Here is a 19,678-nt window from a genome sequence, read left to right as displayed (position 1 = left end):
ATGTTTGGCTTCAGCTTGGGCTTGCAACATTTTAAATTCCAATTCATGTCTATTTTCTCAGGAGACACATATTCTGGACTCAGTGATGGACCTTGTGGGGTCCCAGTGGATAAAGGTTGAGGCAAAAGGGCTTGCTGAGGCAAAGAGGGGCTGCTATTCTGGGTCTCCTCTCCCTCCTCTGGCACGTCTAAGACATTAGAGTTAGACTCTAAAGTATCATCCTCATTATCAATTTCCACATTTCCTCGGGTAGTAGGTGTGACGGGCCTATTTCCCAGAGTTTGATGATTAAACAATCTTGCAATCAATTCATTTTTCTTTCCTTTAACAGGGAGAATCCTGACTTTACACATTTCTTTGTTGATCTACTGTTAAAATGATCAGGTCTTCCTGACTGAAGTTATCCATATTTGGCATGTTACAATTGCTGTTTAAGTGGAGCTTAATCCTGCGAAGGTTTTAGTTGAACAAAAGCAAATCAAATACTTAAGTGTAACAGTTTTACAATAGATCCTCACTGCCTGCCACCAGTGTTAGGCAAGATTTGGAGCAGTGCCCTTAGGGTGCACTACAACGACCTTGACCTCCTGGCAATAGGAACCCAATCATTGGTATAGGTCTGTACGACACAGGTTGGTAGTATGGCTGACCAGCCAGGCTCATCTCAAGAGGGGTCAATGTGAGAAGTATGGTGGTTACACAGAGATTCACAGTGACAAGTATCCAAATAAACACTTGCACTCAAGGTTTTTTGATTAAACAATTATTAATTTAGTTAACAGTCAGTTTGAATAAGCCTTCTTTGGAAGTGGCAGTATAATAGTAGCACACAAATTACACTCCAAAATACACACTCTTAGTTTCTCTAAATCAGCAAATACCCATTTGGGATGGCACACAAGACACTTCCTACACCCTCAGGTGACTTAAATATCTAGGAGACTGTGGACATTATATCACTGGTACATTTAGAGCAATAATGAGATGAGTGTTAAAGTAAAGAGGTTTCAGAATAAGACAAGAGATCACGCAAATATTCTGAAGCAGGTAAGTACTTTTGAACCCCCCAAAGTAAATTAACCCTTACCTGGAGGGAAGGTAAGACACGAGCAGAGGAGAGAAGAGTCATTCAGGGAGCCAGCCAATGTCAATTGGGCAAAGGTCTAGGTGAGCTGAAGCACTTCTTGCAGGTAAGTAAACGTCTTGCACAATGTTTTAGAATGTTTTAGAAGTAAAGGTATAATCATTGTAGGGTCACAAGCTGGGAGGCTTATGAGAGGTAGAAGATGCAAGCGACTCTACAGAAGCAACCAAGAAGCAACCAAGACAGGTATCAACTGAGATCAAGTAAGGTTAAAAGACAAGAGGCAAGTTCTCTTAAACTGTACAGTACCTTTGGTTAGAATAAATGGTTGCAGCTGGCTTCTGTTCCTGTGTGGCTCTGTAGATCCTGCTGTTCCTGGGCCTCAGTCATGGAGACAAGAGGGAGGACTTTTGGGGACTCCTACAACGGGACGGTCGGCGACAGCAAAGGACAAACTTCAATTCAGCGGCACTTTGCCGTTTCAGCTCCTCGCGTCTCAGCAATTAGCACCACTGCGGGCTCTTGGATATCACTCTGAAGTTTCCTCACATCTGGGGTCCAGCAGTCTTGAGGTGGCTCAGGCTTGATCAGTGCTGATTACTGGGAGTCCGGAGGATCTTCCACAAGCTCGGGTCCGATTTAAAAGTGATGCCGATTTAAAAGTGATGCACTCAGTTTGGTGTTCCTTTCCCTGGCACTTCGGTTCCAGCAGCAGCAGCCAGCTCCGAGAGGATTTCCAGATAAGCTCGTCTTGGGGTCGATTGGTCCCACCAACCCAAAGGGAGGAGTCGTCCTCTGCAGGGCTTCTCTAGTCGAGGTGAATTCGGAGCTTCACCACAGCAGCAGGGCTTCACCAGGCAAACCAACAGTCCAGGAGTTGCAGCAGTCTCTTCCAAGTTCTTCTTTGGATTCCTTCGTCCAGTGGTCGACTCTGCCTTCCAAGCCAAAAAGCCTCGCCTTTTATGCAGGCTTCTCCCCTTCATTCTAGCTTAGCTGTCAATCACACAGCAGAGTGGCTGTCCTTGCCGGACAGCCAGCCGACCAATCATTTTTGGTGCATTCCTGTAACCAAGGGGATTAAGCACAGTGAGTTTCTGGCACCTCCCTCACTTCCAGCCTCTGCCAGACACACTGGAGCCAGAGGCGGGCTTCACTCCTGAATCCCGCCAAAGACAAAACGAACAAAGAGACCAAACCTGGTTTGGCGTGCAGTGTAAATCTCAAGGAGGTCCTTTCCAACAGAGAATGGCGAAAAAAGAAGACCAAGGCCATTTTGACGAAATGGGCACCCATGGGTGCCTTACCGTGGCTGCGAACGCAGCTTGCGGTAATGACATACAATGGTAGTAAAAAGTAAACCACTGCCGCCAGCCATTAATTGTAGAAAGGGTAACATAAAATTGTTACCTGAGAAACTAGACGAAAGGGATACTAAGTAACCCCTCCAGCACCCTATGGTAAGATAGTGTGTACTGGGTCTAGAAAGTAAAAAAAATGTAAGTAAAGTCAATTTCACTTCACTGCTCTTGGAAACCGTTTCACCAAGAGAAGGTATTTACACCTTTGGAAAATCTAACAGACTTCCTTGTGCAATTGAAGGTGCTGTGTGGCAATGTAAAGATGATGCCTATGGAGTTTGTCAGACTCCAAAGTCAGAAGAAACGCAGAAAATAAAATCACACTAAAATTACATGAGAGATAAAAAGCCCCAGAGTCCAGCAAAAGAGCTGGGGGTCTCTAAGGTAGAAGGGAAGATTAAGCACTAGGAGTTTCTGGCATCTCCCTCCCTTCCTGCCCCTGCCAGATATACTGGAGTCAGAGGCGGGCTTCACTCGGGAATCCCGCCAAAGAAAAAGCAAACAAAGAGACCAAACCTGGTTTGGCGCGCAGAGTAAATCTCAAGGAGGACCTTTCCAACAACAAAAGGCGAAAAAAAGAAGACTGGGGCCATTTTGACAAAATGGGCACCCATGGGTGCTTTACTGCAGCTGCGAATGCAGCCCGCGGTAAAAACACAAAATGGTAATGAAAAGTAAACCACTGCCACCAGTCATTAATTGTAGAAATGGTAACATAAAAATGCTACATGATAAACTAGAAAAAGGGGATACTAAGTAACCCCTCCAGCACCCTATGGTAAGATAGTGTGTGCTGGGTCTAGAAAGCTACAAATTGTAAGTAAAGTCAATTTCACTGCACTGCTCTTGGAAACAGCAGTTTCACCAAGAGAAGGTATTAAACCTTTGGGAAATCGAAGAGACTTCTCTGTGTCACTATACTCAAGGTGCTGTGTTTGACAATGCAAAGATGATTACTATGGAGTTTGTCAGACTCCAAAGTCAAAAGAATCACAGAGTCCAATTCACAGAAAAATACATGTGTGAGAAAAAGATCTCTCTGTCCAGGTTAGAAATGAAAAGTCCTAAATTCCAGCAAAAGAGCTGGGGGTCTCTAAGGTAGAGAGGAATTAGCACATTTCTGAGAATTCTCCCCAACAGTAAAGGAAAATGTCTTTAGGAGAGCAATCAATAGGATTGATGCCCTTGGTAACAATGCGCTTCCACTTACTGGAGTAGCAATGTCTGGTGGTAGGTTTCTGTGCCTCCCTGAGTAGGCCGATGCATCTCTGGGGGAGTTGAATGTGCCCAAACTCTATGACTTCAGGAGCCAGAGTGCTAAGTTGAGTGTTTGGGGGCATGGATGTAGCGTCAGTCCCTGATCTTGGGACAGCATGTTGTAAGGGCATGGCAGTTTCCTGGGGGGTGAGACGGACATTGTCATGAAATGCGAGAACCAAGACTGGTGCATCTTGTTCACTATCCTGTTCAGCAGGAGGATCGGGGGGAGGGAAGTGTAGGCAAATCTCCCGGACCATGTTATCCAGAGACCGATCCCCTCCGAGTGGTTCTGTGGGTATCTGAAGGCATAGACTGGTCATGGGGCATTTTCAAGAGTGGTGAACAAGACGATCTCTGGGAAGCCCCATTCTGCAAAGACATTGAGTAAAATGTCCTCCTGTTGCCGCCACTCGTGCTTTACAGGTGGGGGCGGGGGGGGGTGGGAGTCTCTGCTGAGTACACCTGCCAGAAGATTGAGTTCCCCTGGAACATGCTATGCTTGAGTGCCCACTTCCCGATGTTCTAAGACAGTCTGGATAGCCCAAGATAGTGAGTGCCCCCTTGTTTGTTCAATAGTACATGGTTGTTAGGCAGAATTGCATGCAGTACCCTTTGGGAACACCACATACAATTAGGACTACAGGTGTAAGCAAAACCAACCTTTGGTATAAGTCTGTACTACACAGTTTGTGGTAGCGAGCTGAGCAGCCAGGCTGATCTCAAGTGGGAATGTGAGCAGTAAATGAAGTTACACAGAGGTCTTACAATCACAGTGGTTCAAGTAGACACTTATACTCAAGGTTTCTTGGTAGAACACTTATACATTTACTACACAATCATTTAGAAAACATTCACTAGAAGTAGGCAACTTAATATTATACACAAATATACTTCAACACAAAACCAATACGTTTCTGAGTAATTTAAGCTCCCCTAAAATAGGAGTCAAATGGCATTTCAGTCACTTTAAATAGGAATGCAAAGGCAAAAGTTAATGGAATAGATCACAAATACTTTCTTAGGCAGTGCAAATAGTTTCAGTTCACTAGAGGACTCAATTCAGTTCAATAGGCTTAGACCAAAGTCAATAGGCTAGTGTCTTGGTTAGGAAAGAGCAGTTCTTGTAGTAAACGGTAAAGTCTTTGCCAAAGTTCTCAGAAGCAGTTAGTACGAAAAAGAATCATTTGTTGGGTCACAAGCTGATTAGGCCTGCTAGTTGGGAAGTTCCATGAACTTTCACTGCAAGAGGTAAGTTCTCTCAATCGGGTTGGCACAGTACCTTAATATAAAGAACAAAATGCAGCTAGAGACTTTGGTTCCTGGCAGTTCCTGCAGATCTCACTGTTCCTGAGCCTCAGTCGTGGGCACAAGAGGGAGGACGTCAGGGGACTCCTGCACTGTACAGGATCGTCGGAAAACTATGACAAGATGGAGTCACTTCAGTTCGTAGCTGTAATTCAAGCACACAAGCTGGTGTCCTTCTCCCTGGTTAATCCTAACCAGCCTTGAGAATGGTATCCAGGTGGCTTACGAGTTGATTGGTCCCAACTCAAAGGAAGAAGTCGTCCTTGAAGGGGCTTCTCTGTCGAGATGAACTTGGCAATTCGGACATGAAGCAGAGCTTCACCGGCCAAACCAACGGTCAGTGGTTGCAGCAGCGGTCCTCTTCCAGCTAGTCTTCGGTTCTGTCATTCCAGTGGTCGACTCTGCCTTCCAAGCCCAGAGACTCGCCTTTTAAACAGTTTTCTCCCTTTCATTTCAGCCTAGCCGACACTCGCCTAGCCGGGTGGCTGTCCTTGCCGGACAGTCAGCCAGCCAATCACACCAGAGTGCATTTGGGTCTCCTAGGAGACTAAGCACAGGGAGTTTCGGGCACCTCCCTCACTTTCTGCCCACCCCAGACACTCAGACGTCAGAGGCGGTCTCCAGTCCTAAAGCCCGCCAAAGGCGTACGAACAAAGGGACCAAACCTGGTTTGGCGCGTAGAGAGAAACACTAGAAGGACCTTTCCGAAAAGAAATGATGAAAAAAGAAGACCGGGACCCGTTTAAACAAAGGGGCTTAAGGCGCCATCTTGAAAAACATAGATCCCGCGATTTCTAGCTACCGGTGTTCACGGTCAGGAAAAATCATGGTAGTTTGTTGTAAAAACCACCGCCACCAGCCATTTCGATAGGAAAGGCTAGCATTTGACTGCTACATGAGTTTCTAGAAACAGTAGTTTATCCCAGAGAATGTATTTAAACCTTTGGGAAGTCTAAAAGACATCCCTGTGTCACTGCACTGAAGGTGCTGTGTAACACACATGAAAAAGTGATGCCTTTGGAGTTATCTAAAACCCCATATTCAAAAGAAACAAACACAGAAAACAAACAGAATTAAAAGTACAAAGTCCCAAAGGTCAGCAAAAGAGCTGGGGGTCTCTAAGGTAGAGAGGAATTAGCACATTTATGAGAATTCTTCCTAACAGCGGTCGTGGTACTGTCCGTGAGGACTAGAAATTTCTTCCCCTGGAGGTGTGTCTGGAAAGCCTTAAGGGCCTTGAGCACTGCAAGCAGTTCCAACAGGTTGATGTGATTGGACGCTACTGCTATGCTGTGCACTGTCTGTTGAAGGAAGTGAGCCCCCACCCAGACAAAGATGAGTCTGTGGTGAGAGTGGCTTCTACTGTGGTGAAGGTTTTCCCCTGCAGAAGGTTCTCCCTTGACCACCACTGCCGAGAATGAACGAGGGTTGTCGAGACTACCAATAGATCATCCCACTGGCCGCTGGGCTGACACCATTGGCTCGAGAGCCACTGTTGCATGGGGCGCGTGAGGAACTAGAAATATGCAGGAAGCCAACATCCCCAACTGCCGCTAGCTAAATAGTGAGGGATATGGAACAGCATGTTTTGAACCCTCCCACAGGGGAAGACTAGGTAGTCTTCTGTTCGAATTAGAGCCTCCAGAAACTGTTTGACTTGGCCAGGGGTCAAGCTGGATTTCTTTTTGTTGACAGAGAATCCTAGGCTGACGAAGAAATCTACCGTCTTCTGGGTATTTGTCTGGCATGTTCCGTACAAGTCCCCTGTTATGAGCCGGTCGTTGAGGTAGGGATAGACCGGGATGGACTGCCAGCGCAGGTGAGCCGCCACTACTGCCAGTACCTTTGTGAACACCCTTGGGGCTGAGGCAATGCTGAAGAGGAGAACCTTGAACTGATAGTGGGTGTCCTCTATTATGAACCAGAGGTATTTTCTGTGCGCTAGCAACATTGAAATATAAATGTATGCACTGTTCATGTCCAACATGGCCATGCTATCCCCCTGCTGCAGCACTGGGATTACCTCCTCAAGAGTTGTCATTCTGAACTTTTGAGGTTTGACATACAGGTCTAAAACTGGGCGCATGGTGAGATCCTGTTTGGGTATGGGAAGTACACTGAATAAATACCCTTGTCTACCTGGAGGAGGGGGACGACTTGGATGGCACCCTTTTCCAGCGGGATCTGAACTTCTTCCAGCAGGCTTCTCTGGTGACAGGCGTCTGCTTCTTGGTGGGTGGTAGCAAGGTGGTCCGAGGAACTCTATACAGTACCCGTGGGTGACTGTCTTTAGTAGCCAGTGATCTGATGTTATTTACCACCCAAGTGTGGATAAATGTCGACAGGCTACCCCCAACCAGGGAAGCGTGGGGGGGGGTGAGGGCACACGTACTGACGAGTCACTTGGAAGACAAGGCGGCCGGGGAGCCTCTGAAAGCAGAGTTTCTACCTCTACCCTTAGCCCAACGAGAGCCTCTCTGCCGATACTGGAAATTGCCAGAGGAGCCCTGTCCGGAGGACCAAGGGGCACCCCCCGAGCCATACTGACCATGGGGCGAGCGGGAGAAAGATTGGCCATGAAAGGAATGGGGGAGGTGTTTGTACCGCTGCACTGGTGAAAAGATGTAGCCGCCATCTGGCTTTGCGACTAATGTCTCGTGCTCCTTTTTTGCTGTTTCCAGCCAGTCGTTGACCGCCTTCCTGAATAGGTTGGGTGCCTCCACTGGCTTATTAATTAAGGAGGCTTGTGTTTCGGGTTTGAACCCTGAGTTCTTCAACCAGGCATGCTGCTTGAGTAGGGTCCCCTGGGCTAGGGTGCTAGTCCAGAGTGTTCTTCAGGATATTCTGGGTAACTTGTCTGCCTTCAGCCACGAGTGCCAGCAGGCATGATCGGGTAGGCTCTGGAACGAACTGAAGGCCATCCTGTACAAGGCCCCACTGAACTTCACTAGAGCTCGCAAGGAGCGTGGTGTTGTTAGCAATCCTCGTGGATTAAGCTTCAGAGGCGTTGACACGCTTACCAAGGGCGTCATGTTTTTTACAGTCCTTGTCTGGAGGGGATTCTGCCAAGGACAGTGGTACCCCTGCACGCTGGCGAGTGGTTGTTACGACCAAGGAGCCAGTTGTGGCGTGGCCCCTAATGTAGAAGGAATCGGAGGGGGGCGGCGAAACAATTTCTGAACACTGGGATTAACTCCCCATGTAAGGAAAGGGTACAGTAAGGAAGGAGCCAGGCGTCTTTTAATGGAATTTAATAAGGGAATGGCGTGGCTAACCGGAGCCTTCTCCCTGTGGATGTCCTCCACAAAGTCAGTCAGGGGCGGCTTGGTGTGTAGCAATCTTAAAATGGTCGGCTGCCCTTTTTAAGAGGGAGTTAAACAGCATTTGGTCGTCATCTGGCGACAAATCTCTTTGCAGAGGAGTAGTGGGAGTGAACCAGACAGATGAAGTCTGCGTCAGTGTTATGTGACGGTGTGCCACGAGCCCTGCTCACCTGCCTGATCCCAGTCTGGGTCTTGATAGACAGGGACTTTGTCAAGAAGTTCAAAACCTCTGTAAGAAACATCCTGAAAGAGTCCTCTGGTTCGCCCCCCAAATACATTAACGTGGTGTTCCTGTGGTTCCTCCAAAGAGGGGAAACTGGCCACCGGGGGACGGAGGTTTCTGAGATTTAGAGGGGATGGGGCAGTAGTCCACTTACCTATGTCTCTTCAAGGCATGGTCATACTGGTCCGAAAAGATGATGAACTCAGCCATCTTAGCCATACACTCTTCAAACCTCTCCCTGGTCCATTCTGAGGCAGCTGAAGGGTCATGGGGTGAAAAGAGCTGCCCAGAAGGGGGCAAACCCTTATATATGGACTTAGAGAGGCTGGGGGGCCTCAGAAAAATCCCCCTGGGAAGAGGGGTTCTCCCTGGAGACTCCTGCCACCGAAACAGTAACCAAAAGCTTCTAGCAGAGCTTCAGAAGCACTCAACGGAGTAGAGGATTTCGTCGCACCGGTAGGCGCTGCAGCGGTCAGCGAAACCACACAGAGTCCTTTGGCGTTCAAGCACCTTTGGACGGCAGGTCGACGGTAGAGGGAGTTTTAAGGGAACCGCCCGTTCCAGAGGAAGATTTATGCCCATTCGCATGCCGCAGTTGCATGGAGGGTGCCGAACCACTGGAACAGCCTCCTTGAAACGAGGGAACCATCTCCGGTTCCGCAAGCACCTCAAGACCTTCCTCTTTGCTTCTGCTTTCTCTCCTCCTCTCCCCTGTTGATCTCCTGGCTGAATATGAAACTGTAATGGTTATCTGGCTACCCTCTGATCTCAGGCCCAGGTCCCCCCGCCAGTTGCACACCTGCACTGCCCCCTGGCAGCCCTTGTACTCGGGGACTGTTTCTGCCCCTACTAGTACTTGACACCTGATGTCTGCACTTACCCTTGCACTTGCCACCAGCTGGCTGCAATGTATTTATTATTTATTCCCTTATTTTACTGTTATCCTTTGTACCGCACTGCCGCCTCCCCGTTCCCCCTGCACTTTTCCCCTTCCCCCCCTGCGCAATCTCAATGTCACCTGCCCTAGTAGATCGTTGTCTGTCTTCCCTGTTTCCCCTCCCTTGCCTCGTCGCGCCTTGAAACACTTGTGTATAGGCGCATTATAAATGCCATATCATACCACAAGGATCGGGAGGCACCGCCGAAGTCTTCTGCAGGCTTACGGTGACAAGGCCTTCGACGAACCCGTACAAGAGATCATATAGGTTGTGTGCTTAGGGACACGTGGTGTGTGGGTGCCTTTGTCTCCGGGGTGCGACTTCCCCATAGCAGTGCCGACGGCCTGCTTATCAAGGCTGGTGACGGGAATATGGGAGTGTGTAGGCTCTGCGGAAAGGTTGATGGCTTCCAAATCGGAGGCATGGCTGCCGACGGATTCTTCGTCCGAAGCGATGGCTGGGTAATGGTTTTCAGCCTGCACAGCATAGGCCGCCCACCGCTTAGTCTGCCTGCCTTTTAGTGTCTTAGGCTGAAAGAGTTTACAGGCCTTACACGAGCGCTCATCGTGGTCATGAGGAAGACACCTGTTGAATTGGTGATGGGTTTCTTTCCAGGGAAATTTACCATTACAAGACGGACAGAATTTAAAGGGAGTCCTCTCCATAGCAGAGGTTAGCGGCAGCCAGACCATAGGAAAAGGAGAGGGGTGAACAAAAAAAAAACATGCATTCTCAGTGATAAGAAGAAGAAAACAGGGCACCACTCTCTACTGTAAAGGGATGCCTGAGGGCCAAGGCCACGCGGTCATAAGTCGCTGAGTAGTTGCAGATGTAGGCGTCTGTGAGCAGGGAACCACCGATACAGCCGTCAAGATGATGGTCAAAGATGAATGAACCACTGCAGGCCGTGACATTAGGTAACAAAGCAGTATGAAACTCTTACAAGCTCTGCATAAGGGACCAACTAGGTTGGCGGAAAAAAAACAATCTGGTGGGACCTCGACGCGCGAGGGATATCTGGTACACTGGACGTCACGTTAGGGATAGTGTTACAGTCACACCCATGTAGACGTCGCTTTCGATCTTAGAAAAAAAGATGCAAAACTCTGTGATTACCATTAGATGTTGGACTACATGCACAGCATATCATTCTAAGCAGATCCACAAGCATCAGAAACACACTATTCGTACCTGGCTACAGAGATCCATAGGCGCCCCACAGTGCAGATCTGAGAGTCTTCCTCGTCCTCTAGAGTGTAGTTCTCACCAAGAACCTTGATAGGCTGCCCGGCATGGATGGTGCCACTCAGCACTCTACCAAAAGCATGGAACTGTACACCATCATCCGTACTGTACATCTTCGTCGTGTGACACATCAGGGGACCCTGGCAGAAAAAGGAAAAATCTAGTTAATTGAGCTCTCAAGCAGCCTGCACAAATTGTACAAAGTAATCAAATGGCACCATGGCTTTCAACTGATGGAAAAGTGGAAGCACTGTTCAATGTCAATCAATAGTGCTTTTCACCTTGGACACAACAGATTCATTGTACCCTTCTGACGGTGGATCCCTTGCACAGGAGTTTACAACACGGATTGTACACTGTGCCCCTCTCCCGCCTACCCCCATGCTGACTCCCACAAATATAGAAGATTCCCTTACATCAGGATCACACTCGATCATGGATTCTCCTAGGTCAGAGTCAACGCCTCCCATGTAATTGTGCTCAATTTTGGCTTTTGCTCCGCTTTTTGGAGACGAAATGTGCTGAACGCACATATCCACAAAACCTGAAATCCAAGAAAGAAAAAACATGAAGTTCCAGCAGAAATTATCCAATGCAACACATCCCACCACAGTTCAGAGCCCAGTTCTCTCCAACCCTCAGACCTATTATTCGAATGTTAGGGAATTAAATTATTTTATTTTAAATAAAAACTCAGATGTTCAGTAAAGATGTAAATGTGTGATTGATACAATAGGTAGCTAAAAAATAAGCAAGAAAGTACACATCTTGAAAAGTAACAGAGATAAATGTGTCAGCAAGTTGCATCAAGTAGCAACAGGGAAAGTATATGGAAGCGGAGGATGAGGCAACACTCTGTCATAGAGCAGGCACTCAGCCTGGACTGAGCCACAGTACATACAGCTACCTCGAGGATGTATGCCACACAGTCAACAGGTAGATATCTAGCCAGGGTATGGCAAAAATTCACCATCAAGTGTGGTAAGAAAAGTGTCCGTGTAAACAGGGAATAAACACAGTTATGCAGTCAGTGAACCCCAACAAAAGAGGTGGAAGATAGGACTACACAAACTAGACAGGAACCTGTGCAACAAGAGCAATGACAGTTTTCCTGCATCAAGAGGAAGCATAGGGAACGGGCACTAATCAACAAACAGGAATGTTACAGAACTCTCAGCTTTCCCAGTTTAAAATGCAAAAGATGAACAAGTAACTTTCTTACCTGGTAATGTTTTTTCAATGGGATGTTCCTCCGACGTATTCCACATCTATGACAGGTAATCACCACAGCTGTGCTGCCTCGGAAAACCTTCCGGCGTCGGAGTCCTACGTCGATGCGCTGTCGCTCGAGGGCCTCCGTCGAGAGCCGACATCACCGGATGTTATAAGTAGGACGCACGACGCCCGTAGCCTCAGTTGTAGTTTTTACCCAGAACATAAGGCACCAATCTTCTGCCAGAATGACTACAGAAAGCCTTGCGGAAACGTAAGCTGCAATCGCATAAGAAATTCTGTAGAGTGGCAGGCTGGGAGGGTGCAATGTGGAATACGTCGGAGGAACATCCCATTGAAAGAACGTTACCAGGTAAGAAAGTAACTTGTTCTTCGAGGGGATTGTGTCCTCCGACGTATTCCACATCTATGACAGACTCCCAAAGCAGTACCAACGTATGGAGGTAGGAAAAGAATTTAGAATTTTAGAATGCCCAATCAAATTGCAGAATGGAGGATCACCTTGCCAAAGGCCAAATCTTGCCCATGGAAAGAATCCAGTAGCGTTTTACAAAAGTATGGACAGAGGCCCAAGTGGCTGCTTCACAAATGTTACGAATGGGAACACCTCTCTGCAGAGCAGTAGAGGCAGCCACACCCCTAGTAGAATGGGCCCGTTGCATACCGGAGGGTCCTTACCCGCCAAACGGTAACATTCAGAAATTTTCAAGATACTCCATCTGGACAAGTTCTGTTTAGAAACAGCTTGACCCAAACGCCTTCCAGTGTATCCAACAAAGAGCTGATCGTCCACTCTGACCCGGGACATGCGTGAAATGCAGAAACCTAAAGTTCTCCTAGGATCCAACCTATGGAGCCTCTCCTCTTCCTTACCAGGATGCGGAGGAGGATAAAACTCCGGAAGAATTACCTTCTGGCTAAAATGAAATTCTGACAACCTTCGGAACAAAAGAAGGACGAACCCTAAGGACAACCCTGCCCTTATGGTACACCGTGAAAGGTGTCTTGGCGGAAAGTGCCTGCAACTCACTCACTATGCGAGCGGAAGTAACCGCAACTAAAAATGTCTTAAATGACAACAGTCTCAATGGACAAGAATGTAAGGGCTCAAACCGAGCTCCCTTCAGAAACTTTAAAACCAAGTTCAAATCCCAACCAGGCACCTAGAAAGGTGTTGGCAGAAACACATTAGTAAGCCCTTTAAGAAACTGAGAAATCAAAGGAATCTTAAAATAAGAACACTCCTCAGACGAGCGCTTAAATATGGACAGCGCTGCCAGGTAACCTTTAATGGTATCCACGTGCAGGCCCTTGTGGGCTAACGAAAGCAAAAAAGACAGAACCACAGGAATGGCACATGAAAAAGGATCCACATTCTTTACCCTACACCAGTCGCAGAACTTTCTGCAACGGCAACAATACAGGGACTTAGTTGCTGGCCTTCTAGCCGAAAGCAACACCTCCATCACGTCTTCAGGGAGTTCCCAATCCTTGTACCTCAACCTATCAGAAACCAAGCATGAAGGTTGAGAGACTTGACCTCTGGATAGAGAACCCAACACCCCTCACGTGAGAGCAGATCGTCGACAGGGGCGACGGCGTGGAGGGCAGATAGACATGTCGAGAAGGTCCGGGTACCACGCTCTCCTGGCCCATGCCGGAGCAATTAGGATCATTCGGGAACTGAACCTCCGTAACCTGTGCAACACTTGCGGAATGATGGGGACTGGAGGAAAAGCATACAGCAGTGGGAAGGACCACTCCACTACGAACGCGTCCCCTAAGGCTCCTCTTGGAGGAAATTCCCATGAGCAGAATCTTTCGCACTTCTGGTTGACACTGGTGGCGAAGAGATCCACTTGAGGGGTCCCCCAAAGGTCAGAGATCTCCAAGAGAACTTCTCGAGTCAGCTCCCACTCGTGAAAGACCGTGCTCTGCCTGCTCGGAGCGTCCGCTGCTGCGTTTTTGTCTCCGGCCAGATGAACTGCCGAGATCGAAATTTCCTGCTCTATGACCTTGTACCAGAACTGCACCGCCTCTCTGCACAGAGGGAGAGACCCTGCCCCCCCCCACCCCCCTTTTGTTGAGGTAGTGCATGGCCACTGTATTGTCCATCAGAATCAGGACATTCTTTCCTCGCACAGACGGCAGAAAAGCCTTCAGGGGTAGCCTGACGGCCCTGAGCTCCAACAGATTGATATGGAGTATGGACTCCGATGGAGACCAACGACCGCTGTCAACTCATTACCATGAGCTCACCATCCCGTGAGGGACGCTTCCGTCACGGTCATTACCTCCGGCCAGGGTAGCCAAAATGGAGCCCCCTCCATCAGATTGCCTTCGACGGCCCACCACAGAAGTTCCTGGGCGACCGAGGGCGGCACCTGAACGGGATACGACATCCTGCCGGAGGCCTGCGACCACTGCATCTTGAGAGCACACTGCAGAGATCTCATCCGCAGCCTGGCCTCTGGCACCAGAAGAATGCAGGATGCCATGAGGCCGAGCAACCTCAAGAACTCTAACGCCGGGAGACTCTGGGCACATTGAAACTTGTTCACCATCTGTAGAATGTGATGAGCCCTCACCTGGGGAGGCGAACACAGCCCCAGGCATGCGTTGAGCACTGCTCCGATGTACTGGAGCTGCTGGGGCGGGGGTGTCAAGTTGGACTTCTTTAAGTTGAGGGAAAAGCCCAGCTTGTGAAGGGAGTGGCAGGTGACTGACAGATGATCCAGGACTTGCTCGGGAGAGCGCCCCCTCATCAATCAATCGTCCAGGTAGGAGTAGACGTGAATCCCCCCGTTTCCCGAGATGCGCTGCCACCACCACCATGAGCTTGGTGAAGACCCTCGGGGCGGAGGTCAATCCAAACGGCAGGACCCGAAACTGAAATTGCAAGTCGCCAACCCCGAACCTCAGGTACTTCCTGTGTTTGGGATGAATTGGCACATGAAAGTAAGCATCCTTGAGGTCTAGAGACACCAACCAGTCCTGAAGTTGAAGGGCCTGGAGGACTTGAGAGAGAGTAACCATCTTGAACTTGTCCTTCATGAGGAGCTTGTTCAAACCACGCATGTCCATGATGGGTCTCAATCCCCAGTCTTTCTTCGGGATCAAAAAATATGGGGAATACCATCCCTTGTTCCTCTCCGCTACAGGCACCAGTTCTATGGCGCCTTTCTCCAGCAGGGATTAGATTTCCTGCGCAAGGAGCGGATCCGGACCCTTCAAAGAGTTTCCCCGTTGGATTGTCTTGAGGTCTCTGCCGGAAAGGAAGACAGTAGCCGTGGGCTATGATCTCCAGAACCCACACATCTGAAATAATGGCACGCCATTCTACAAGATGCTGCGCCAGCCTTCCCCCAACCGGCGAACCATGGGACATGGCCTCATGACTGAGCTGAAGCGGCTGCGGCAGTGCCTGAGGGCAAAGAGGCAACTGCCCGAGCAGCTTTGGCACCTCGAGTACCTTGTTTTCCACCTCTGGTACTCCTACGTTGGCCCCTTTGACTGGCAGACCCCTCGATCTACCAAAGGAAGAGTAGTATCGAAAGGAACCTCCCCTCCATTGCTGTCACCTAGGACGAAAAGGCAGAGGTTGACGTACTGCAGCGCTCAATGACTTTGCTGCAGATTTGGAGGTCTGCAACCTCTCAAGGCTCTCGTCAGCCTTACTGCCAAAAAGATGGTCACCATCAAAGGGCATGTTGAGAAGCCGGGACTGTACATCAGGAGCAGACCCCGACTTCTGCAACCACGCAAATCCACGCATCACGGTGCTCGCCGCCATGGACCGGCTGACACAGTCTGCCACATCCAGACCCGACTGAACGGATTCACACATGGCATCCTTGCCATCCTGAACGAGTGCAAGAAAACCATCCCGCTCCTCCCCTTCGGGAATATGTTCAACCGCCAAAGAAACACCATTCCACAAAGTGTGAGTGAATCTTGCCAAGGCACAAACGGAGTTGGCTGCCTTTAAAGCCATACCCCCAGATGCAAATACTTTCTTCGCCCAACCGTCAAAGCGCTTGTCGTCCCTATCAGGAGGGATGGTAGGGTACGCCGCCTGCTTCGCTGGGGCCGTAGCCGCCTGCACCACCAAACTCTCCGGAGTAGGGTGCGATGACAAGCAGGGGTCACCACTGGCTGGACGGTATTTTTTCGGTAGCAACCTGTTCACTGCCGGGAGACTCTCGGGAGCAGTCCAAGCCGCCGCCACCCTTCTTTGTAAGGCCATATGAAATGGCAGCACCGGGTCAGTGGGTGGACCTTGGTCCAGTATATTGGTCAGGTAATCCTGCAGAAAATCACCCTCGACACGAGACACCGGTATGACGATTCGGTGTGTGTACCAGGCTCAGGCCTGCCAAATTCAACCTCCGGTGAGGTGTCCAGACCACTGGCATCATGCAAGGATTGACGCAGGTCTTCCATCTGGCTATGACCAGACAACAGTTCATCAGGAAGCTCATGAGGGACAAACCCTTCCACATCTGACCCTTCATCCACCTCTGAGGTGTAATCCAAAGGCGGGAATAAATCCCTGGATAAGGGGACAGAAAAAGGCTCAAACACAGGCCTCACTGACTTCCACATGGCCTTCCTCAGAGTTTCCACTGTTGCACGGGGTACCTCCGGCAAAGCCTCCACAAAAGGCGTCGAGAGAATCGGCGTCGAGCGAGGCGCGACAACTTCAACAACGGCTTCGAGGCCGGAGCCCCGAGCGTGTTCTTCGACTACCTCTGCGCCGATGACTTCCTCGGAGCCGGAGCGAGGGACTCTTGAGAGAGTCCCTCGACGGACTTAGCGCTGATGGCGTTGATGCCTTCTTAGAAGGCCTCACAGGCTCCAACGGTCTCGAGGGCACCGAGGACCGGGACCTGGAGCGGGAGCGGGCATGGCTAGAGCAATCCACCTTGTCCGATCAGGACCTCGGCGGCTCCCGATGATCGCACTGACCGCCCGAGCCCGAAGGCGTGCGAGCGGTGGCCGTAGCGTATTCCTTGCCAGCTTCTCTCGAAGGCGCGGACGGAACAGAGCTCTGCGATTCGAAAATCGCCATCATCTCCTTGCGAAAGGCATCCCATTCCGGAGATGAATGCTTGTTGGGACAAGCCACCCGCCGTCTGGCGGATTCCTCGGACGAGGAATGCGACCGGTGACGGCGCTTCCGCGAGTGCCTAGAAGAGGCAGAGGAATGGCGGGAACCGCTCCGGGACCGAGACCCCCTGGACTTAGGCTGACGCAGAGAGTCACCCCTTGAATCGTCGGTCGAAAGCCCTGCGGATTTTGACTTACGGGGTTTGGAAACCCTACCAACCGACAACTTCTTCCGCTCCCGCAAGGCCTTCGACGTCAAAGACTGGCATTCGCCGCAGTCATCAGTGGCGTGGTCCTCGCCGAGGCACCACAGGCAGACGTTGTGCGGGTCTGTAAGCGACATCTTGGAACTGCAGCCGTGGCACTTCTTGAAGCCCGACCTCGGGATAGAAGAAGATGAAGACATGATTTTTCACAAAACCAAGAACGAAGAACCGATTCAACAGTAGAAGAACCGAGGCACGCCGAGATTCCGAAGCGAACACGTCGCGGAAAAAACAGGACTGAGGCTACGGGCGGCGTTCGTCCTACTTATAATATCCGTTGACGTCGGCTCTCGACGGAGGCCCTCGAGGGACAGCGTATCGACATCATCGACATAGGAAAATTTCTGAAGCAGCACAGCTGTGGTGATTACCTGTCATAGATGTGGAATACATCGGAGGACACAATCCCCACGAAATACAATCTACAGAATTCAAAGAAAACATTGGATGGGTTTTCCAATCACAGAATTTGGAAATGACAGCTCTAAAGGGTTTGTGTCCTTAATGTGTCAAGAGAGGGAGAATACCAACTAGGACAAAACTCCACGGCAGAGCTACAAAGTATTACTGTGCCAATGTCAGAGAGGCTCATGTGAAAAATGTAATATACCTGCCTCAACAGGGGAGCATAGCACCGCTTTATAAACAGGGGAGGAACATGGTCACTGCTAGGCGAGTTTTCCTAAAGTCCTACTGGTATTAAGACTTTAGGAAGCTATCCCAGTGGTTTGAAGAGCTCCAACTCTTAGTATCAGTCCGTACTAACTCAGGACCTTGGTAGAGTGGCAGAGCAGTCAGGCTTATCTTAAGAGTAAGATGTGAGCTGTAGGTATGTACTCTGTACCTAGTCAGACATGCACAACTCTTACACTTATAATTTATATAGAATTATATATATTTACACCAGAATCACTTTAAATACCTTATACATTTATGCTGGAAGACTTTGGAATACTTTAGAATACACTTCAAAGGACATTTTCAATATTATGTTTGTTTGTGGTTACATTTGTAGGATCGTTAGAAAGGGAAAAGACAATGCTATAGTTTCATCAGTAATTATGCACACATGCGGTTCTTAGCAGTTTTAAGGTAAGACATTTACTCTGAAAACACATGTAAGAAAGTCACTTAAAAAGGAGGAACATGGTTAAAGTAACATTAGCATTGTTCAAGGTTCTAGAGAGAGTTTCTTCACACAGCAAGTCTTAAGTCCAAAAACACAACCCTAGCTAAAGGCAGTACGGGGAGGGCTCAAAGTCTTGATAAGCAGCAGAATATGAAGAGTTCATGTGGATTTAAGTCTCTAGTGTTATAGAAGCAGCAAGTTAACTAACGAAGGAGACCTTATTAAGGACTTGATGAAGGGACACAAGCAGCGGGTTGAGTTGGAGGTAAGGGTTTGCCCTGGACACCTCTAAGAGCACTCCAACGCTGTGGAGCGACTTTCTGGAAACAGTTGAGCAATACGTTTTTCCAACAGTATCTTAGGTTAGAAGAAAATGTTTGTGCTGGATGCTCCATGATGTTGCAGCTCTGGACCCAACCTCTGGATTCCTTGGTCTGATAACTGAAGGCAGGACAATGGACAGGATCTCTCAGCAGCAGATTCGGGGGGAGTACCTGGGGCACAACTTTCAGCAACTTCTTGGTTCACTGAGGTTTTGGCGCCTTTTCTACAGCAACAACTAAGGACACGGATTGCGCGGTCAATCTTCGCTTCCTGCAGTCCCAGGCTCTGATAAGGGGGTTTGGGTGAATTGTATCAGATCTCTGGAGTGTCCTTACGGGTTCAACAATTTGAACCTATTTGGCCTTTCCACGACGTTGCACTCGAAATGGGCAGCAGGTCTCTTGGCATTGGGGTTTGGCAACTCATAGGACCTCGGGAGATGGCTCAATTCACAGTTCGTCTTGGGAGTGGCTTTTCCCACCAGCCAAATGGAAGGAGTCCTCTTCAGAGCTCCTCTAGTGCGCAGAAAACGGTGTAAGGACAGCAGTGGTCGCTTCACTGTGTTGCAAAGGGTCTGCAAGCATCTCTGGTCATCTTCTACTTCGGTCACTTAAGTAGAAGATGACTTGCTTTTCACTAAAGAAGCCTCACCTTTTATACAGTTCTAGCACACACTCCTCTGCAATCTCTCTCAGCATTTTACAAAAAGGGGCGTTTGGCTGACAGCCGCATCCACTTTGGGAAGCTGGTCCTATTCAGGCACTCTGGCAGACAAATGATGGGGGACTAGGGGGAAAAGTCCTCCCCCACTTCCTGCCTGCCCGAATACTCTGGATACTAGGCAGCGACACCCAAGTGTTCCTGCCAAAGGCAAAAACACA

At 49.2% G+C, this 19,678-nt stretch overlaps 1 protein-coding gene across 1 annotated transcript in view; it reads right to left on the bottom strand.

Annotated features, from left to right (window-relative positions):
• Positions 1 to 19,678, bottom strand: part of EFTUD2 (elongation factor Tu GTP binding domain containing 2) — a 511,582-nt gene that overhangs the window by 217,976 nt on the left and 273,928 nt on the right. The window contains exons 15-16 of the mRNA XM_069634260.1: positions 11,153 to 11,280; positions 10,683 to 10,876 (exon numbers count right to left, since the gene is read on the bottom strand). Of these exons, the coding sequence (XP_069490361.1) occupies positions 10,683 to 10,876; positions 11,153 to 11,280 (322 nt within the window). The remainder of the gene's footprint in view (positions 1 to 10,682; positions 10,877 to 11,152; positions 11,281 to 19,678) is intronic.

This window comes from Ambystoma mexicanum, chromosome 13 (genome assembly GCF_040938575.1).
Source record: "Ambystoma mexicanum isolate Mex_15411 chromosome 13, UKY_AmexF1_1, whole genome shotgun sequence".
NCBI classification, from domain to species: Eukaryota; Metazoa; Chordata; class Amphibia; order Caudata; family Ambystomatidae; genus Ambystoma; species Ambystoma mexicanum.
This window is presented reverse-complemented; position numbering and strand designations above follow the sequence as displayed.